At 41.7% G+C, this 16966-nt stretch overlaps 1 protein-coding gene across 1 annotated transcript in view; it reads left to right on the forward strand.

The window, feature by feature from the left end:
* The window catches only part of POLR2B (RNA polymerase II subunit B), a 764705-nt gene that overhangs the window by 727056 nt on the left and 20683 nt on the right, over window positions 1-16966 (forward strand). The window contains exon 10 of the mRNA XM_053700123.1: window positions 8763-9013. Within this exon, the coding sequence (XP_053556098.1) occupies window positions 8763-9013 (251 nt within the window). The remainder of the gene's footprint in view (window positions 1-8762; window positions 9014-16966) is intronic.

The raw sequence follows: 16966 nt of genomic DNA on the forward strand, positions 1-16966 counted from the left end.
TGACAGTGTGTTTGACTGTGATAAAAACGTTAATTGTTAAATTGATTATCCGTTTTGGGTATTAAGGGGTTAATCATCCATTTGCTGGTGGGTGCAATCCTTTGCTAACTTAATACATTTACTGTGAAAATTTGGTTGCTATAACTGATTTGGTTCATTGTTATTTCAACTGTGACAGTTTTTTTGTGCCATTTAAAGGCGCAGTAGCGTCTTTTATATTGCTTGTAAATTTATTGAAAGTATTTTCCAAGCTTGCTAGTCTCATTGCTAGTCTGTTTAAACATGTCTGACACAGATGAATCTGTTTGTTCACTATGTTTGAAGGCCAATGTGGAGCCCCATAGAAATATGTGTACTAAATGTATTGATGTCACTTTAAATAAAAGTCAGTCTTTATCTGTAAAGAAATTATCACCAGACAACGAGGGGGAAGTTATGCCGACTAACTCTCCTCACGTGTCAGTACCTTCGCCTCCCGCTCAGGAGGCGCGTGATATTGTGGCGCCAAGTACATCAGAGAGGCCCTTACAAATCACTTTACAAGACATGGCTACTGTTATGACAGAAGTTTTATCTAAATTGCCAGAACTAAGAGGCAAGCGCGATAGCTCTGGGTTAAGAACAGAGCGCGCTGATAATGGGAGAGCCATGTCCGATACTGCGTCACAATTTGCAGAACATGAAGACGGAGAGCTTCATTCTGTGGGTGACTGTTCTGATCCAGGGAGACTGGATTCAGAGATTTCTAATTTTAAATTTAAGCTTGAGAACCTCCGTGTATTGCTAAGGGGAGGTATTAGCGGCTCTGAATGATTGTAACACGGTTGCAATTCCAGAGAAATTATGTAGGCTGGATAGATACTATGCGGTGCCGGTGTGTACTGACGTTTTTCCTATACCTAAAGGCTTACAGAGATTATTAGCAAGGAGTGGGATAGACCCGGTGTGCCCTTTTCCCCTCCTCCTATATTTAGGAAAATGTTTCCAATAGACGCCACCACACGAGACTTATGGCAGACGGTCCCTAAGGTGGAGGGAGCAGTTTCTACTTAAGCTAAGCGTACCACTATCCCGGTGGAGGATAGTTGTGCTTTTTCGGATCCAATGGATAAAAAATTAGAAGGTTACCTTAAGAAAATGTTTGTTCAACAAAGGTTTTATCTTACAGCCCCTTGCATGCATTGCGCCTGTCACTGCTGCTGCGGCATTCTGGTTTGAGTCTCTTGAAGAGGCCATTCGCACAGCTCCATTGGATGAGATTATGGACAAGCTTAAAGCACTTAAGCTAGCTAACGCATTTGTTTCCGATGCCGTCGTACATTTAACCAAACTAACGGCTAAGAACTCCGGGTTCCCCATCCAGGCGCGCAGAGCGCTATGGCTTAAATCCTGGTCAGCTGACGGGACTTCTAAATCTAAATTGCTTAATATTCCTTTCAAAGGGCAGACCTTATTCGGGCCCGGCTTGAAAGAAATTATTGCTGACATTACTGGAGGTAAGGGTCATACTCTTCCTCAGGACAGGGCCAAATCAAAGGCCAAACAGTCTAATTTTCGTGCCTTTCGTAACTTCAAGGCAGGAGCAGCATCAACTTCCTCCGCTCCAAAACAGGAAGGAACTGTTGCTCGTTACAGACAGGGCTGGAAACCTAACCAGTCCTGGAACAAGGGCAAGCAGGCCAGAAAACCTACTTCTGCCCCTAAGACAGCATGAAGAGAGGGCCCCCTATCCGGAAACGGATCTAGTGGGGGGCAGACTTTCTCTCTTCGCCCAGGCTTGGGCAAGAGATGTCCAGGATCCCTGGGCGTTGGAGATCATATCCCAGGGATATCTTCTGGACTTCAAAGCTTCTCCTCCACAAGGGAGATTTCATCTTTCAAGGTTATCAGCAAACCAAATAAAGAAAGAGGCGTTTCTACGCTGTGTACAAGACCTCTTACTAATGGGGGTGATCCACCCAGTTCCGCGGACGGAACAAGGGCAAGAATTTTACTCAAATCTGTTTGTGGTTCCCAAGAAAGAGGGAACCTTCAGACCAATTTTGGACCTAAAGATCTTAAACAAATTCCTAAGAGTTCCATCATTCAAAATGGAAACTATTCGAACCATCCTACCCATGATCCAAGAGGGTCAGTATATGACCACAGTGGACTTAAAGGATGCCTACCTTCACATACCGATCATTATCGGTACCTAAGATTTGCCTTTCTAGACAGGCATTACCAGTTTGTAGCTCTTCCCTTCGGATTAGCTACGGCCCCGAGAATTTTTACAAAGGTTCTGGGCTCACTTCTGGCGGTGCTAAGACCGGGAGGCATAGCGGTGGCTCCGTATCAAATTGCCCAGTCTCATACAGACATAGTTCTGGCATTTCTGAGGTCGCATGGGTGGAAGGTGAACGTGGAAAAGAGTTCTCTATTACCACTCACAAGAGTTTCCTTCCTAGGGACTCTTTTATAGATTCTGTAGAGATGAAAATTTACCTGACGGAGTCCAGGTTATCAAAACTTCTAAATGCTTGCCGTGTCCTTCATTCCATTCCACGCCCGTCAGTGGCTCAGTGCATGGAAGTAATCGGCTTAATGGTAGCGGCAATGGACATAGTACCATTTGCGCGCCTGCATCTCAGACCGCTGCAATTATGCATGCTAAGTCAGTGGAATGGGGATTACTCAGATTTGTCCCCTCTACTAAATCTGGATCAAGAGACCAGAGATTCTCTTCTCTGGTGGCTTTCTCGTGTCCATCTGTCCAAGGGTATGACCTTTCGCAGGCCAGATTGGACGATTGTAACAACAGATGCCAGCCTTCTAGGTTGGGGCGCAGTCTGGAACTCCCTGAAGGCTCAGGGATCGTGGACTCAGGAGGAGAAACTCCTCCCAATAAATATTCTGGAGTTAAGAGCAATATTCAATGCTCTTCTAGCTTGGCCTCAGTTAGCAACACTGAGGTTCATCAGATTTCAGTCGGACAACATCACGACTGTGGCTTACATCAACCATCAAGGGGGAACCAGGAGTTCCCTAGCGATGTTAGAAGTCTCAAAGATAATTCGCTGGGCAGAGTCTCACTCTTGCCACCTGTCAGTGATTTACATCCCAGGCGTGGAGAACTGGGAGGCGGACTTTCTAAGTCGCCAGACTTTTCATCCGGGGGAGTGGGAACTTCATCCGGAGGTGTTCGTTCAGCTGGTTCATCTTTGGGGCAAACCAGAACTGGATCTCAGGGCGTCTCGCCAGAACGCCAAGCTTCCTCGTTACGGATCCAGGTCCAGGGACCCGGGAGCGGCGCTGATAGATGCTCTAGTAGCCCCTTGGGTTTTCAACATGGCTTATGTGTTTCCACCGTTTCCGCTGCTGCCTCGACTGATTGCCAAGATCAAACAGGAGAGAGCATCAGTGATTCTGATAGCGCCTGCGTGGCCACGCAGGACCTGGTATGCAGACCTAGTGGACATGTTGTCCTGTCCACCATGGTCTCTGCCTCTGAGGCAGGACCTTCTAATACAAGGTCCTTTCAACCATCCAAATCTAATTTCTCTGAGGCTGACTGCATGGAGATTGAACGCTTGATCCTATCAAAGCGTGGCTTCTCGGAGTCAGTTATTGATACCTTAATACAGGCACGGAAACCTGTTACCAGAAAAATTTACCATAAGATATGGCGTAAATATTTATATTGGTGCGAATCCAAGAGTTACTCATGGAGTAAGGTTAGGATTCCTAGGATATTGTCCTTTCTACTAGAGGGTTTAGAAAAGGGCTTATCTGCTAGTTCGTTAAAGGGACAGATTTCTGCTCTGTCTATTCTTTTACACAAACGTCTGGCAGAAGTTCCAGACGTCCAGGCTTTTTGTCAGGCTTTGGCTAGGATTAAGCCTGTGTTTAAGACTGTTGCTCCGCCGTGGAGCTTAAACTTGGTTCTTAAAGTTCTTCAAGGTGTTCCGTTTGAACCCCTTCATTCCATTGATATTAAAGGGACACTAAGTAAATATTTTCTGTGCCTGTTACTAACTACCTACCCCAAATACGCTTTTTATCAATAGCATTTCATTAACATATCTCTACCGTATATCAGAAAACTTGCCTGCAAATTTGTTTTCCAAACCCACTCCGTGGGTATCCTTTGCTCTGTACCAATCCGTTTACAATACCTAGGTTTCAAAATGGCGCTTTAAACACAAAGTTATTGGTTTAAGAATTTTGAACATGCAGTGCTGAAAATAGTGGGCAGGATAACGTGACATCATCGGCGAATAAAAGATATAACTTTTAGAACGTTATGAAACTTCGTTTTGGAGAAAATATAGGTCAGTAGGTTTTAATTAATGTTTATTAACTTTAATATGTTAGTTGTTTAGCTTAAAAATTATAACAGAAAGTAATCCTTTAAGCTTTTATCTTGGAAAGTTCTGTTTTTGATGGCTATTTCCTCGGCTCGAAGAGTCTCTGAGTTATCTGCCTTACATTGTGATTCTCCTTATCTGATTTTCCATTCAGACAAGGTAGTTCTGCGTACTAAACCTGGGTTTTTACCTAAGGTAGTTTCTAACAGGAATATCAATCAGGAGATTGTTGTTCCATCATTATGTCCTAATCCTTCTTCAAAGAAGGAACGACTTTTGCATAATCTGGACGTAGTCCGTGCCCTGAAGTTCTATTTACAGGCAACTAAAGATTTTCGTCAAACTTCTTCCCTGTTTGTCGTTTATTCTGGACAGAGGAGAGGTCAAAAAGCTTCGGCAACCTCTCTCTCCTTTTGGCTTCGTAGCATAATACGTTTAGCCTATGAGACTGCTGGACAGCAGCCCCCTGAAAGAATTACAGCTCATTCCACTAGAGCTGTGGCTTCCACCTGTGCCTTTAAGAATGAGGCCTCTGTTGAACAGATTTGCAAGGCTGCGACTTGGTCTTCGCTTCATACCTTTTCAAAATTTTACAAATTTGACACTTTTGCTTCTTCGGAGGCTGTTTTTGGGAGAGAGGTTCTACAGGCAGTGGTTCCTTCCGTTTAAGTTCCTGCCTTGTCCCTCCCATCATCCGTGTACTTTAGCTTTGGTATTGGTATCCCATAAGTAATGGATGACCCGTGGACTGAATACACTTAACAAGAGAAAACATAATTTATGCTTACCTGATAAATTTATTTCTCTTGTAGTGTATTCAGTCCACGGCCCGCCCTGTCTTTTTTAAGGCAGATCTAATTTTTTATTAAAACTCCAGTCACCACTGCACCCTATGGTTTCTCCTTTCTTGTCTTGTTTCGGTCGAATGACTGGATATGACATCTGAGGGGAGGAGCTATATAGCAGCTCTGCTTTGGGTGATCCTCTTGCAACTTCCTGTTGGGAAGGGAATATATCCCATAAGTAATGGATGACCCGTGGACTGAATACACTACAAGAGAAATATATTTATCAGGTAAGCATAAATTATGTTTTTTCCGTTTCAGATCTAAATTATATATTTCTAATCAATAGCACAGAAAAAAAAAAAAACCTAAATAAACATATTCCCTCTCTCCTCTTCCCTCCACCCATCTCCACGGGCTCCATCTCAACCCATATTATTCCACGGTATTCTCGTCTGACCAATATCTAGGGAAATGCCCAGTATAGATATTAGTTTGTACATAGGCCGATTTCAATAGTGGCTTTACTAATATCTTCTGTGCAGAGATCTGCAAAGAACGTATAAATACTTCCCATTTCTTAAAAAAAATTTGCTATTTGTACATCCGTGAATAAATCTAACCTAATTTGTTCTATCATACATTGTATAAGTAAATTGTTTTTAAGCTGGGACAAATTAGGGGCGATTTTATCCTTCCAATCTTTAAGTATCAGTGTGCGACCTATTAGTATTATTGTATTGATACGTTTAAAATTCTCCTGCACTCCCAGATATTTCGTCAGAAAAAAAACCTCAATAGGTTTAATTGGATGGTCAAGATGCAGCTTCACCTTCATCCAAAATATAACTTTGGACCAAAACTATGTAACTTTAGGACATCCCCAGAAACAGTGGAATAAATCAGCATGTGGTAATTTACATCTAGTACAGTTTACTACGGTTTTGTACCATTTAGATATGATGACAGTCGTAAGGTAGCTCTGAAGACTGATCTTGATTTGAGACTCACGCCAATAAGTTGAGACCCATGACTGTTCAATGATTTTAAAGCTATCTATTATAGTTTGTTCTTGAATCTCAGGAAATTTGTTTGACCATTTCGTCGTCATATCCTTAATCTGTATATCTGAAATCTTTTGGATATATAATGTATATAGAGGTGAAATTTTATAGAGTCCTGCTCGGTAACTATTAATTCTATTACTGAGCTCACCTAGTGACCAATTCAAACCATATTTTTGAATCAATTCATTAATAAAATGTCTTACTTGTAAGTAAGCAAAAAATTCTCGTGCAGGTAGATCAAATTTTGAGGCTAAATTTGCATAAAGCATAGGTAATCCGTCTGTATCTAATATTTGACTCAGAAACTTTAACTCTTTAGTCGCCCAATGTTGAAAAACCTTGTTCGAAAGCCCGGGAGTAAAGCTTGGGTTCCCTATAATGGGTAAAAATTGGGAAATATAAGCCGGCAAATCTAAATCATTACATAATTTCTGCCACGCAACAATAATATTCCTGAAAGTGTTTAAGAAAAAAATACTGGAAGGCAGGGCAGTTAAAGGACAATGTATAAGGGCTGTAAGGTTAAATGGAGAGATCAGAGCCGATTCCCAATCATATGATGAAATTTGTTCTTGCTTGGTAATCCAATCTATTGCGAATCTTGCCAATATCACTATATTATAAACTTGTATGTTAGGGAACATTAAACCAGCAGCTGATTTTAAATTCATGAGACATTGGATCGCTATACGAGGTTTAGATTTTTTCCATAAAAATTTCGAACAGGCTGTATTGAACCTCCTAATGTCAGCCTTTTGAATTAAGAATGGAATGTTTTGCATAATATACAAAAATTTGGGAAACAATAACGTTTTGATCAGTGCTACCCGCGCTGATAGAGAAATAGGCAGAAAAGCCCAATCTTCCAATCTTTTCTTAATCTTCTCTAACATAGGTGTAAAATTTAAATTATACCAATCATCGGGATTGGTCGTCAATTTAAGACCTAAATAAGTAATTTGGGAAACTACGGGAAATGGATGGGCAATTTTATTTCGCGGCTTATCTATCCAGAGGAGTTCCGATTTCGACATATTAATCCTATAGCCCGAAAATGACCCAAATATAAGGGAGATCTCCTGTAATATCGGTAATGATTTTTTCAGATCAGATAGAAATAATATAAGATCATCAGCATATAATAGAAGGATTATTTTCTGATCAGCTATTGTAATACCCTCTAACTCTTGCCGCAACATTATTGCCAGGGGTTCCAGAGAAATATTAAATAATAAGGGTGAGAGAGGGCATCCCTATCGGGTCCCTCTCTGTAACACAAAACGATTAGAGATCATATTATTAATAATAATTGAAGATAAAGGTGAATTATGGATTAAACGGATAAACTTATTAAAATGCCCTATGACCCCAAATTTATCCAGGGAAGAGAACAAATGATCCCAAGCCACCCGGTCAAAGGCCTTTTCCTCATCAACCGTAAGAATGGCTTTGTCTATTCCTGAAACATGTCTGGTAAACCTGCCTTTGTTCCAGAGTGTATCCAGGAGAAGCAACACTTTCCTAGTATTTTTCACAGGATTCCGACCAGGCATAAATCCTGATTGATTTTCGTGAATTACCTCACCGATATGCGGTTTAAGGCGGTTTGCAAGTATCGCTGTCAATAATTTATAATTGGTATTTAATACGGAAATAGGTCTGTATGAACCGGGCAGCTCAGGATCCTTGCCCTTCTTTAAGATTAATGAAATATTAGAAGCAGCGAAATATGGTGAACATGTAGTACAATCAGAATAATAAAGATTAAATAGCTTATTTAATAAAGGTACAATCTGAGAGTGTAAAATTTTATAAAATTCCGCAGGTAAGTTCCACATCTTGGGTATTTGCTTTCCCATACGTCACTAGCTCATGGTCTCTTGCCAATTACATGAAAGAAAACATAATTTATGTGGAAGAACTTACCTGATAAATTAATTTCTTTCATATTGGCAAGAGTCCATGAGGCCCACCCTTTTTGTGGTGGTTATGATTTTTTTGTATAAAGCACAATTATTCCAATTCCTTGTTGATGCTTTCGCTCCTTTCTTATCACCCCACTTCTTGGCTATTCGTTAAACTGAATTGTGGGTGTGGTGGGGGGTATATTTATATGCATTTTGAGGTTTGGGAAACTTTGCCCCTCCTGGTAGGAATGTATATCCCATACGTCACTAGCTCATGGACTCTTGCCAATATGAAAGAAATGAATTTATCAGGTAAGTTCTTACATAAATTATGTTTTTAACTTCTGTTTTCAAACTTACTTTTTTGTACTAGTATTTTTTCAGCAGCAGTACTGGGAGCTAGCTGGTGATTATAGGCTACTCACAGTTGTGTCTTGTCATTGACTCACCAGATTCGTTCAGCTGGCTCACAAGTAGAGTATTGCTGTTTTGGAGCTTACATGTTTAATCCCTTTACATATGTTAAACACACAGTGCATTATTATTATTGCACTATTGCTTGAATTTAACATATTAGAGCACTTTTTTCTTTTTTTCATGTCCCTTTAAGAATGAAACGGCATACTTCATAATTCTACTGTTCCTATATTTTCATAGGAATGCGCCATGCCATCTATGATAAATTGGATGATGATGGGTTAATAGCACCTGGTGTACGTGTATCAGGAGATGATGTTATCATTGGTAAGACTGTAACACTTCCTGAAAACGAAGATGAGCTAGAAAGTGTTAACAGACGTTATACCAAGAGAGACTGTAGCACTTTCCTTCGCACTAGTGAAACTGGGATTGTGGATCAAGTTATGGTAACACTTAATCAAGAAGGATACAAGTTTTGCAAGATACGGGTAAGCTTGACATTAAAAAAAAAACTTGTAACATATTTACTATAGTTTGCCTAAGCAAGTACAGTTATTACAATTTTAAGAGCATGGCCATTTTGGATAGTTTGATATAGGTTGGTAGGTAGTTACAGCCTGCAGGATTTTGGTTATTGAAAATAATCCAGGAAATAGGCTTTTACCTAGGTTAAGCATATTCTGCAACTGATTTAATAATTTGGCTTTGTAGGACTTGTTGGTTAATGTATGTTATGATTTTGCCAAATTCAATACATCGCAGTATACAATGACAAAAATTTGTGATAAAATAAAATCTTACATAATAGACTAGCCAAAACAAATTAATACAGGAGTCTTGAAAAGAAGTGCATACTGTCTACAGATTGAGCTGGGGAGAAATGAAGTTTGGGGTTTGGACTCATCATGTAGATTGTAGTTGCAGCAATGATACATGACAGTTTAAAGATTTTGCTAGGATTAAGCAAATCAATTAGAGGAGGCATGGTAATCCTCTCCAAATAGGTGGGTTTTCGAACTATAGCACCTGAAACTATATGTGGTGTGCTACAATCTGATTAAGTGGGGAAGAGAGTTCCAGAGGACATGAGCAGCATGTGAGAAGGCTTGGAGGTGAGAGAGAGAAGTAGTAATAGGAGTGGAGAGACGTAGGTCAGAAAATGTGCAGTATGTGGAGATTAGTTGTTGTGTCTTGTAGGTTAGACTTAATATTTTGTACTGTATTGTAAAGCAGAAGTTCTTAAACTTTTTCACCTGGGACCCCTTTTTACACTGAAATTTTGAGACCCCCATTTTTATAATTGTCCATAATAAACCAGGTATACAATTTTGTTTTTATACATCTATATAACACACCAAGTGAGAGGGTATAATTAACATAAATTTCACCTTTTGCAGCCATTGCTAATTAACTTTTTTTCTCATGTGTTGCAATAAACACCCACACACAGCATGACCTCCGCATTTAATGTTCCCTCTACATTTTTCTTTTACAAGATATGACGAGTCCACGGATTTCATCCTTATGGGATTACGCCTCCTGGTCAGCAGGAAGTGGCAAAGAGCACCACAGCAGAGCTGTATATATAGCTCCTCCCTTCCCTCCCACTCCAGTCATTCTCTTTGCCTGTGTTAGTGATAAGAAGAGGTAAAGTGAGGTGTTAGTTTAGATTCTTCAATCAAGAAGTTTTTTATTTTAAAATGGTGCCAGTGAGTACTATTTTTCTCAGGGAGAAATTGTCAGTCACTTATTCCTAAGAGGAGTGGAGACATCTTATTTTTATGCCCTGATGATAATGATCTTAGCAAACATTATCTAAGATACTGCTGGTTTCCACAGAGCAGTTGAAGGTAGTGTAAAGAAATATCTTCAGTGTGGAGAACCATGTCATGCTACAAGCAGCATTGAAGTATGTTCAGTCATTTGTTTCTGGGGAGACTTGATACATCAGAACAGGCTGACATTATTCCCTATTGGGGGAGGGGTAATCAGTATGCACTATATTATAGAAATGGTGTACTTGGAATTCCCTTTTATATTGATTACTTATCAGTATGTTTCACTTATGTGTATTCAGTGTGGGCTGACGCTGGGAGATGCGGTTTGCTGCCTAAGGGCTATTGTTCACTATAGCTGGCATATGAGAGTGCAGTTTTTAATGAAGTTGAGCTTTATTATTCAAGTGTATGTATAGAGGTGCACATGGCTTTTAACATTTTATGTTGGAAAACCGACATGTTGTTTTACTTCCCCTGCGGGTCTCGTTACAGCTCGAGTTACGCCCACGATGGGCGGGGCCTAATTTCCAGAGCTCAGCCGTGCAGTACTCATCCGGATCAGCAGTAAGGTCCTGGGCTCCAGTGGGGCCTAAGTTGTTTTTGTTCACGAAGGAAGAGACTTAGGAGTGCTTCTTAAACAGAATCAGTGTGATCTGGGGGCAGGTAGGCGCCGCAGCAGAGCTGTGGCGAGGTGCAGGGGCCTGGAGTGATAAAAATTGATAAAAGTTGATAAAACTGATAAATTTGATATATAACATTACCAAACAAGCGGTGCAATATTGTTAAGCTAATTGGGGCACATAAGGGCATTTTTTATTGCCGCAGATGTTGTTTTGACTAATAACAGAAAATTTGTTGCGCTTTTATTATTTAAAGGCGCAGTACGCTTTTTAGTTGAGTTTTTGAGTATATGTTTTGACTTCAGAGTTCAATATAGCAAGTAAAGAACGACTATTATTGCTAGTCTTTTTAACATGTCTGAACTTGAGGAAACTACTTGTTCTATGTGTTTAGATGCCATTGAGGAACCCCCTCTTACATTTTGTCCCTCATGAAAGGGCCTTACAATGTAAAGAGCAGATTTTCTTTAAGGAAAGTGTGTCTAAGGATGCTTCTCAGTCTGATGAGAATCAGGGTATGCCGCTACTTTCTTCCCAAGTGTCACAACCTTTAATGCCCACCCAAGCGACGCTGGGTTCTTCAACCGCGTCTACTTCATTTACTCTGCAGGATATGGCTGCAGTTATGTCATGTACCCTTACAGAGGTTTTATCTAAGTTGCCAGTGTTACAGGGCAAACGCAGCAGGACAGAAGTCAATTTGAATACTGTGACCTCTGATGCTTTGTTGGCTATTTCCGATGTACCCTCACAGGGCTCTGAATTGGGGGTCAGGAAACTTTCCGATTCAGGAAGTGTATTGCCTCAGACGGACTCGGACGTCATGTCCTTTAGATTTAAGCTTGAACACCTCTGCCTGTTACTTCGGGAGGTTTTAGCGACTCTAGATGACTGTGACTCTATTGTGGTACCACCAGAGAAATTGTGTAAGATGGACAAATACTTAGAGGTGCCTGCTTACTCTGATGTTTTTCCGGTTCCTAAGTGAATCTCGGTAATTATTACGCGGGAATGGGAAAGACCGGGTATCCCGTTCTCACCTTCTCCTAATTTTAAGAAAATGTATCCCATATCTGACACTGTTCGGGACTCTTGGCAAACAGTCCCTAAGGTGGAGGGAGCTATATCTACCCTAGCTAAGCGTACAACTATTCCTATTGAGGACAGTTGTGCTTTCAAAGACCCTATGGATAAGAAATTGGAGGGTCTTCTAAAAAAGTTATTTATTCATCAGGGTTTCCTTTTACAACAGACGGCCTGCATTGTACCAGTTACCACTGCGGCGGCCTTCTGGTTTGACGCCTTAGAAGAGTCTCTTAAGACTGAGACTCCTTTAGAGGAAATTTTAGATAGAATTAAGGCTCTTAAACTGGCTAATTCTTTTATTACGGATGCCGCCTTTCAGATTGCCAAATTGGCGGCTAAGAATGCCGGATTTGCCATTTTAGCTCGTAGAGCATTATGGTTAAAATCTTGGTCTGCTGACGTGTCATCTAAGTTGAAGCTTTTTGCTATTCCTTTCAAAGAAAAAACCCTATTCGGGACTAACTTGAAAGAAATCATTTCTGACATTACGGGAGGTAAGGGTCATCTACCTCAGGATAGAACAGCTAAACTAAGGGGTAAACGAAATCATTTTCGTTCCTTTCGGAACTTCAAAGGAGTCCCCTCTTCTTCCGCTAAACAGGAAGGGAATTTTGCTCAGGTCAAGTCCGTCTGGAGACCCAACCAGGCTTGGAACAAGGGTAAACAACCCAAGAAGCCCGCTGCTGCTACCAAGACAGCATGAAGGGGCGGCCCCCGATCCGGGACCGGATCTAGTAGGGGGCAGACTTTCTCTCTTTGCCCAGGCTTGGGTAAGAGATGTTCAGGACCCCTGGACACTGGAAATCGTTTCCCATGGGTATCAACTGGAATTCAAAAATTCTCTCCCAAGGGGGAGGTTTCTTCTTTCACGATTGTCTGTAGACCAGATAAAGAGAGGCGTTCTTACGTTGTGTAAAAGACCTCTCTACTATGGGAGTAATTTGTCCCGTTCCAATACTGGAACTGGGGCAGGGGTTTTACTCAAATCTTTTCGTGGTCCCCAAATAAGAGGGCACATTAAGACCTATTTTAGATCTAAAGAGTCTAAACAAGTTTCTCAGAGTCCCATCCTTCAAGATGGAGAGTATTCGAACAATTCTGCCATTGATCCAGGAGGGTCAATATATGACTACCGTGGACTTGAAGGATGCGTGTCTTCATATTCCTATCCACAAGGATCATCACCAGTTCCTAAGGTTTGCCTTCCTGGTTAAACATTTTCAGTTTGTGGCTATTCCCTTCGGGTTGGCCACAGCACCCAGGATCTTCACAAATGTTCTTAGGGTCACTTCTGGCGGTTCTCAGGCCACGGGGCATTGCAGTGGCGCCTTATCTGGACGATATTCTGATCCAGGCGTCTTACCATTTGACAAAATCTCATACAGACATGGTTCTGTCCTTTCTGAGGACTCATGGGTGGAAGGTAAATCTAGAAAAGAGTTCATTACTTCCACAGACAAGGGTTCCCTTCTTGGGAACTCAGATTCCATATCTATGAAAATTTTCTTGACGGAGGTCAGAAAGTTAAAGATTCTGAATACATGCCGAGCCCTTCAGTCCAATCCTTGGCCATCAGTGGCTCAGTGCATGGAGGTAATTGGATTGATGGTGGCGGCAATGGACATCATTCCTTTTGCTCGTTTTCATCTCAGACCGCTACATCTGAGCATGCTCAGGCAGTGGAATGGAGATTATGCAAATTTGTCTCCTCAGATTTATCTGGATCAGGAGACAAGAGACTCTCTTCTTTGGTGGTTGTCGCCGTATCATCTGTCCCAAGGGACGTGCTTCCGCAGACCCTCCTGGGTCATAGTGACAACGGACGCCAGTCTACTAGGTTGGAGTGCAGTCTGGAATTCCCTGAAGGCTCAGGGTGTGTGGACTCAGTCGGAGTCTCTACTTCCAATCAATATTCTGGAATTGAGAGCAATATTCAATGCGCTTCAGGCTTGGCCTCAGTTGACTTCGGCCAAATTCATCCGTTTTCAGTCGGACAACATCACGACTGTGGCTTACATCAATCATCAGGGAGGAACAAGGAGTTCCTTAGCGATGACAGAAGTATCCAAGATAATTTGATGGGCGGATATACTACAGGAAAGTTTTCCTCTGTGAAAAGCACAATTGGGCAGAAAGAAGCTACTTCCAGGTGGTAACCGGGCCATAGAACAAGCTATTGATGCTGCTGTTCGTTCCTGGCAGACTGCTTCTCTTTCTGTTTTGCATATGTAAATATGACCCTGGGGATAGTCTCCCTATGGGTGATGGGGGAAACTAGACGTGGACTCCTTGCCCAACCAATGTGCTTTGAGGAATATGGCTGCACCTCACTGACGAGGCCCACAGAAGGCCGAAACGATAGTCTGGGGTTGCCTTTTACTTGTTCAGAGGAGAATTGCCTGGTATTTCGGGGCTGGACTGACCTTGTAGGCGGGATCAGACTGATATACTGCTGGAAAGTTTTCCTCTGTGAAAAGCACAATTGGGCAGAAAGAAGCTACTTCCAGGTGGTAACCGGGCCATAGAACAAGCTATTGATGCTGCTGATCGTTCCTGGCAGACTGCTTCTCTTTCTGTTTTGCATTCACTCTTGTTATCTGTCAGCAATCTACATCCCAGGAGTGGACAACTGGGAAGCAGACTTTTTAAGCAGACAGACGTTTAATCCGGGGGAGTGGGAACTCCATCCGGAGGTATTTGCCACTCTGATTCTCAGATGGGGCAGACCGGAATTGGATCTGATGGCGTCTTGTCAGAATGCCAAGCTCCCTAGATACGGATCCAGGTCAAGGGATTCTCAGACCGAACTGATAGATGCCTTGGCAGTGCCTTGGTCGTTCAACCTAGCCTGTGTGTTTCCACCGTTTGCTCTCCTTCCCAGAGTGATTGCATGGATCAAACAGGAGAGGGCTTCGGTAATTCTAATTGCGCCTGCATGGCCTCGCAGGACTTGGTATGCCGATGTAGTGGACATGTCCTCTTTGCCGCCGTGGAAGCTTCCATTGAGGCAGGACCTTCTCATTCAGGGGCCCTTCCAACATCCGAATCTAGTTTCTCTGCAGCTGACTGCTTGGAGATTGAACGCTTGATTTTATCTAAGCGGGGGTTCTCTGATTCGGTCATTGATACTTTGATTCAGGCACGTAAGCCTGTCACTAGTAAGATCTACCATAAGATATGATGTAAATATCTTTATTGGTGTGAATCCAAGGGCTACTCATGGAGTAGAGTTAGGATTCCCAGGATTTTATCTTTTCTCCAAGAAGGATTGGAGAAGGGGTTATCAGAAAGTTCCTTAAAGGGACAAATTTCTGCTTTGTCGATTTTACTACACAAACGTTTGGCAGATGTTCCAGACGTTCAGTCTCTTTGTCAGGCTCTGACCAGAATCAAGCCTGTGTTTAGACCAATTGCTCCAACCTGGAGTTTGAATTTAGTTCTTAATGTTCTTCAAGGGGTTCCGTTTGAACCCATGCATTCCATAGATATTAAGTTATCTTGGAAGGTTGTATTTTTAGTTGCTATTTCTTCTGCTCGTAGAGTTTCCGAGCTTTCAGCGTTACAATATGACTCTCCTTATCTTATTTTTCATTCTGATAAGGTGGTTTTACGTACCAAACCTGGTCCTTACTAAGGTTGTTTCTAATAAGAATATTAATCAGGACATTGTTGTTCCTTCCTTGTGTCCTAATCCTCCTTCTAAGAAGGAGCGTTTGTTGCATAACTTGGACATGGTCTGTGCCCTGAAGTTTTACTTTCAGGTGACTAAAGAATTTCGTCAATCATCTTCTTTATTTGTTTTTTCTGGAAAGCGTAGGGGTCAGAAAGCTACGGCTACCTCTTTCTTTTTGGCTCAAGAGTATCATCCGTCTGGCATATGAGACTGCTGGACAGCAGCCTCCTGAAAGAATTACGGCTCATTCCAATAGGGCTGTGGCTTCCTCATGGGCATTTAAAAACGATGCTTCTGTTGAACAGATTTGCAAGGCTGCAACTTGGTCGTTTCTTCACACTTTTTCCAAATTTTACAAATTTGATACTTTTGCTTCATCTGAGGCTGGTTTTGGGAGAAAGGTTCTTCAAGCAGTGGTGCCTTCCGTTTAGGTTCCTGTCTTGTCCCTCCCTTTCATCCGTGTCCTATAGCTTTGGTATTGTATCCCATAAGTAAGGATGAAATCCGTGGACTCGTCATATCTTGTAAAAGAAAAGGAAATTTATGCTTACCTGATAAATTTATTTATTTTACGATATGACGTCCACGGCCCGCCCTGTAATTTCACAGGTATTTATTTTTGTTAAACTTCAGTCACCTCTGCACCTTTGGCTTTTCCTTTCTCTTCCTAACTTCGGTCGAATGACTCGAGTGGGAGGGAAGGGAGGAGCTATATATACAGCTCTGCTGTGGTGCTCTTTGCCACTTCCTGCTGACCAGGAGGCGTAATCCCATAAGTAAGGATGAAATCCTTGGACTCATATCGTAAAAGAAATAAATTTATTAGGTAAGCATACATTTCCATTTTTTGAGCAGTGAGCGCAAAAAGAATAGTACCAAACTTGGCTATGTGCCTACATCACATTAAGGAAATTTGGAAAGAAACTGTCATGCACACACACATTCATACAATACAGTACATCACTCATACACCCGTGCATACATCCCAAGATTTTCATGACAATACAAAGAATTTTAACTGCATTGATTTTCCTTTTATGAACAAGTTTTTTTGATGAGTTGAAGACATTTAGCCAAACAAAATGTACATTTGAAAAACTAGAGGAAGACAGCAGCAACCTCCTGCTGTTTAGTTTGTAATTACAGCTTTGTCTCTTCCTATTATGTCTCCCTGTGCGCTGTACATTATCAAATCTACATTTTTCAGGAACTCCCCAGTAGACACAGCAATTAGTTTGGGAAGCACTGTTTGGGGAGCCAGTGTATGGACTGGTAGCATGGTAA

Source organism: Bombina bombina, chromosome 2 (genome assembly GCF_027579735.1).
Source record: "Bombina bombina isolate aBomBom1 chromosome 2, aBomBom1.pri, whole genome shotgun sequence".
Classification (NCBI taxonomy): Eukaryota; Metazoa; Chordata; class Amphibia; order Anura; family Bombinatoridae; genus Bombina; species Bombina bombina.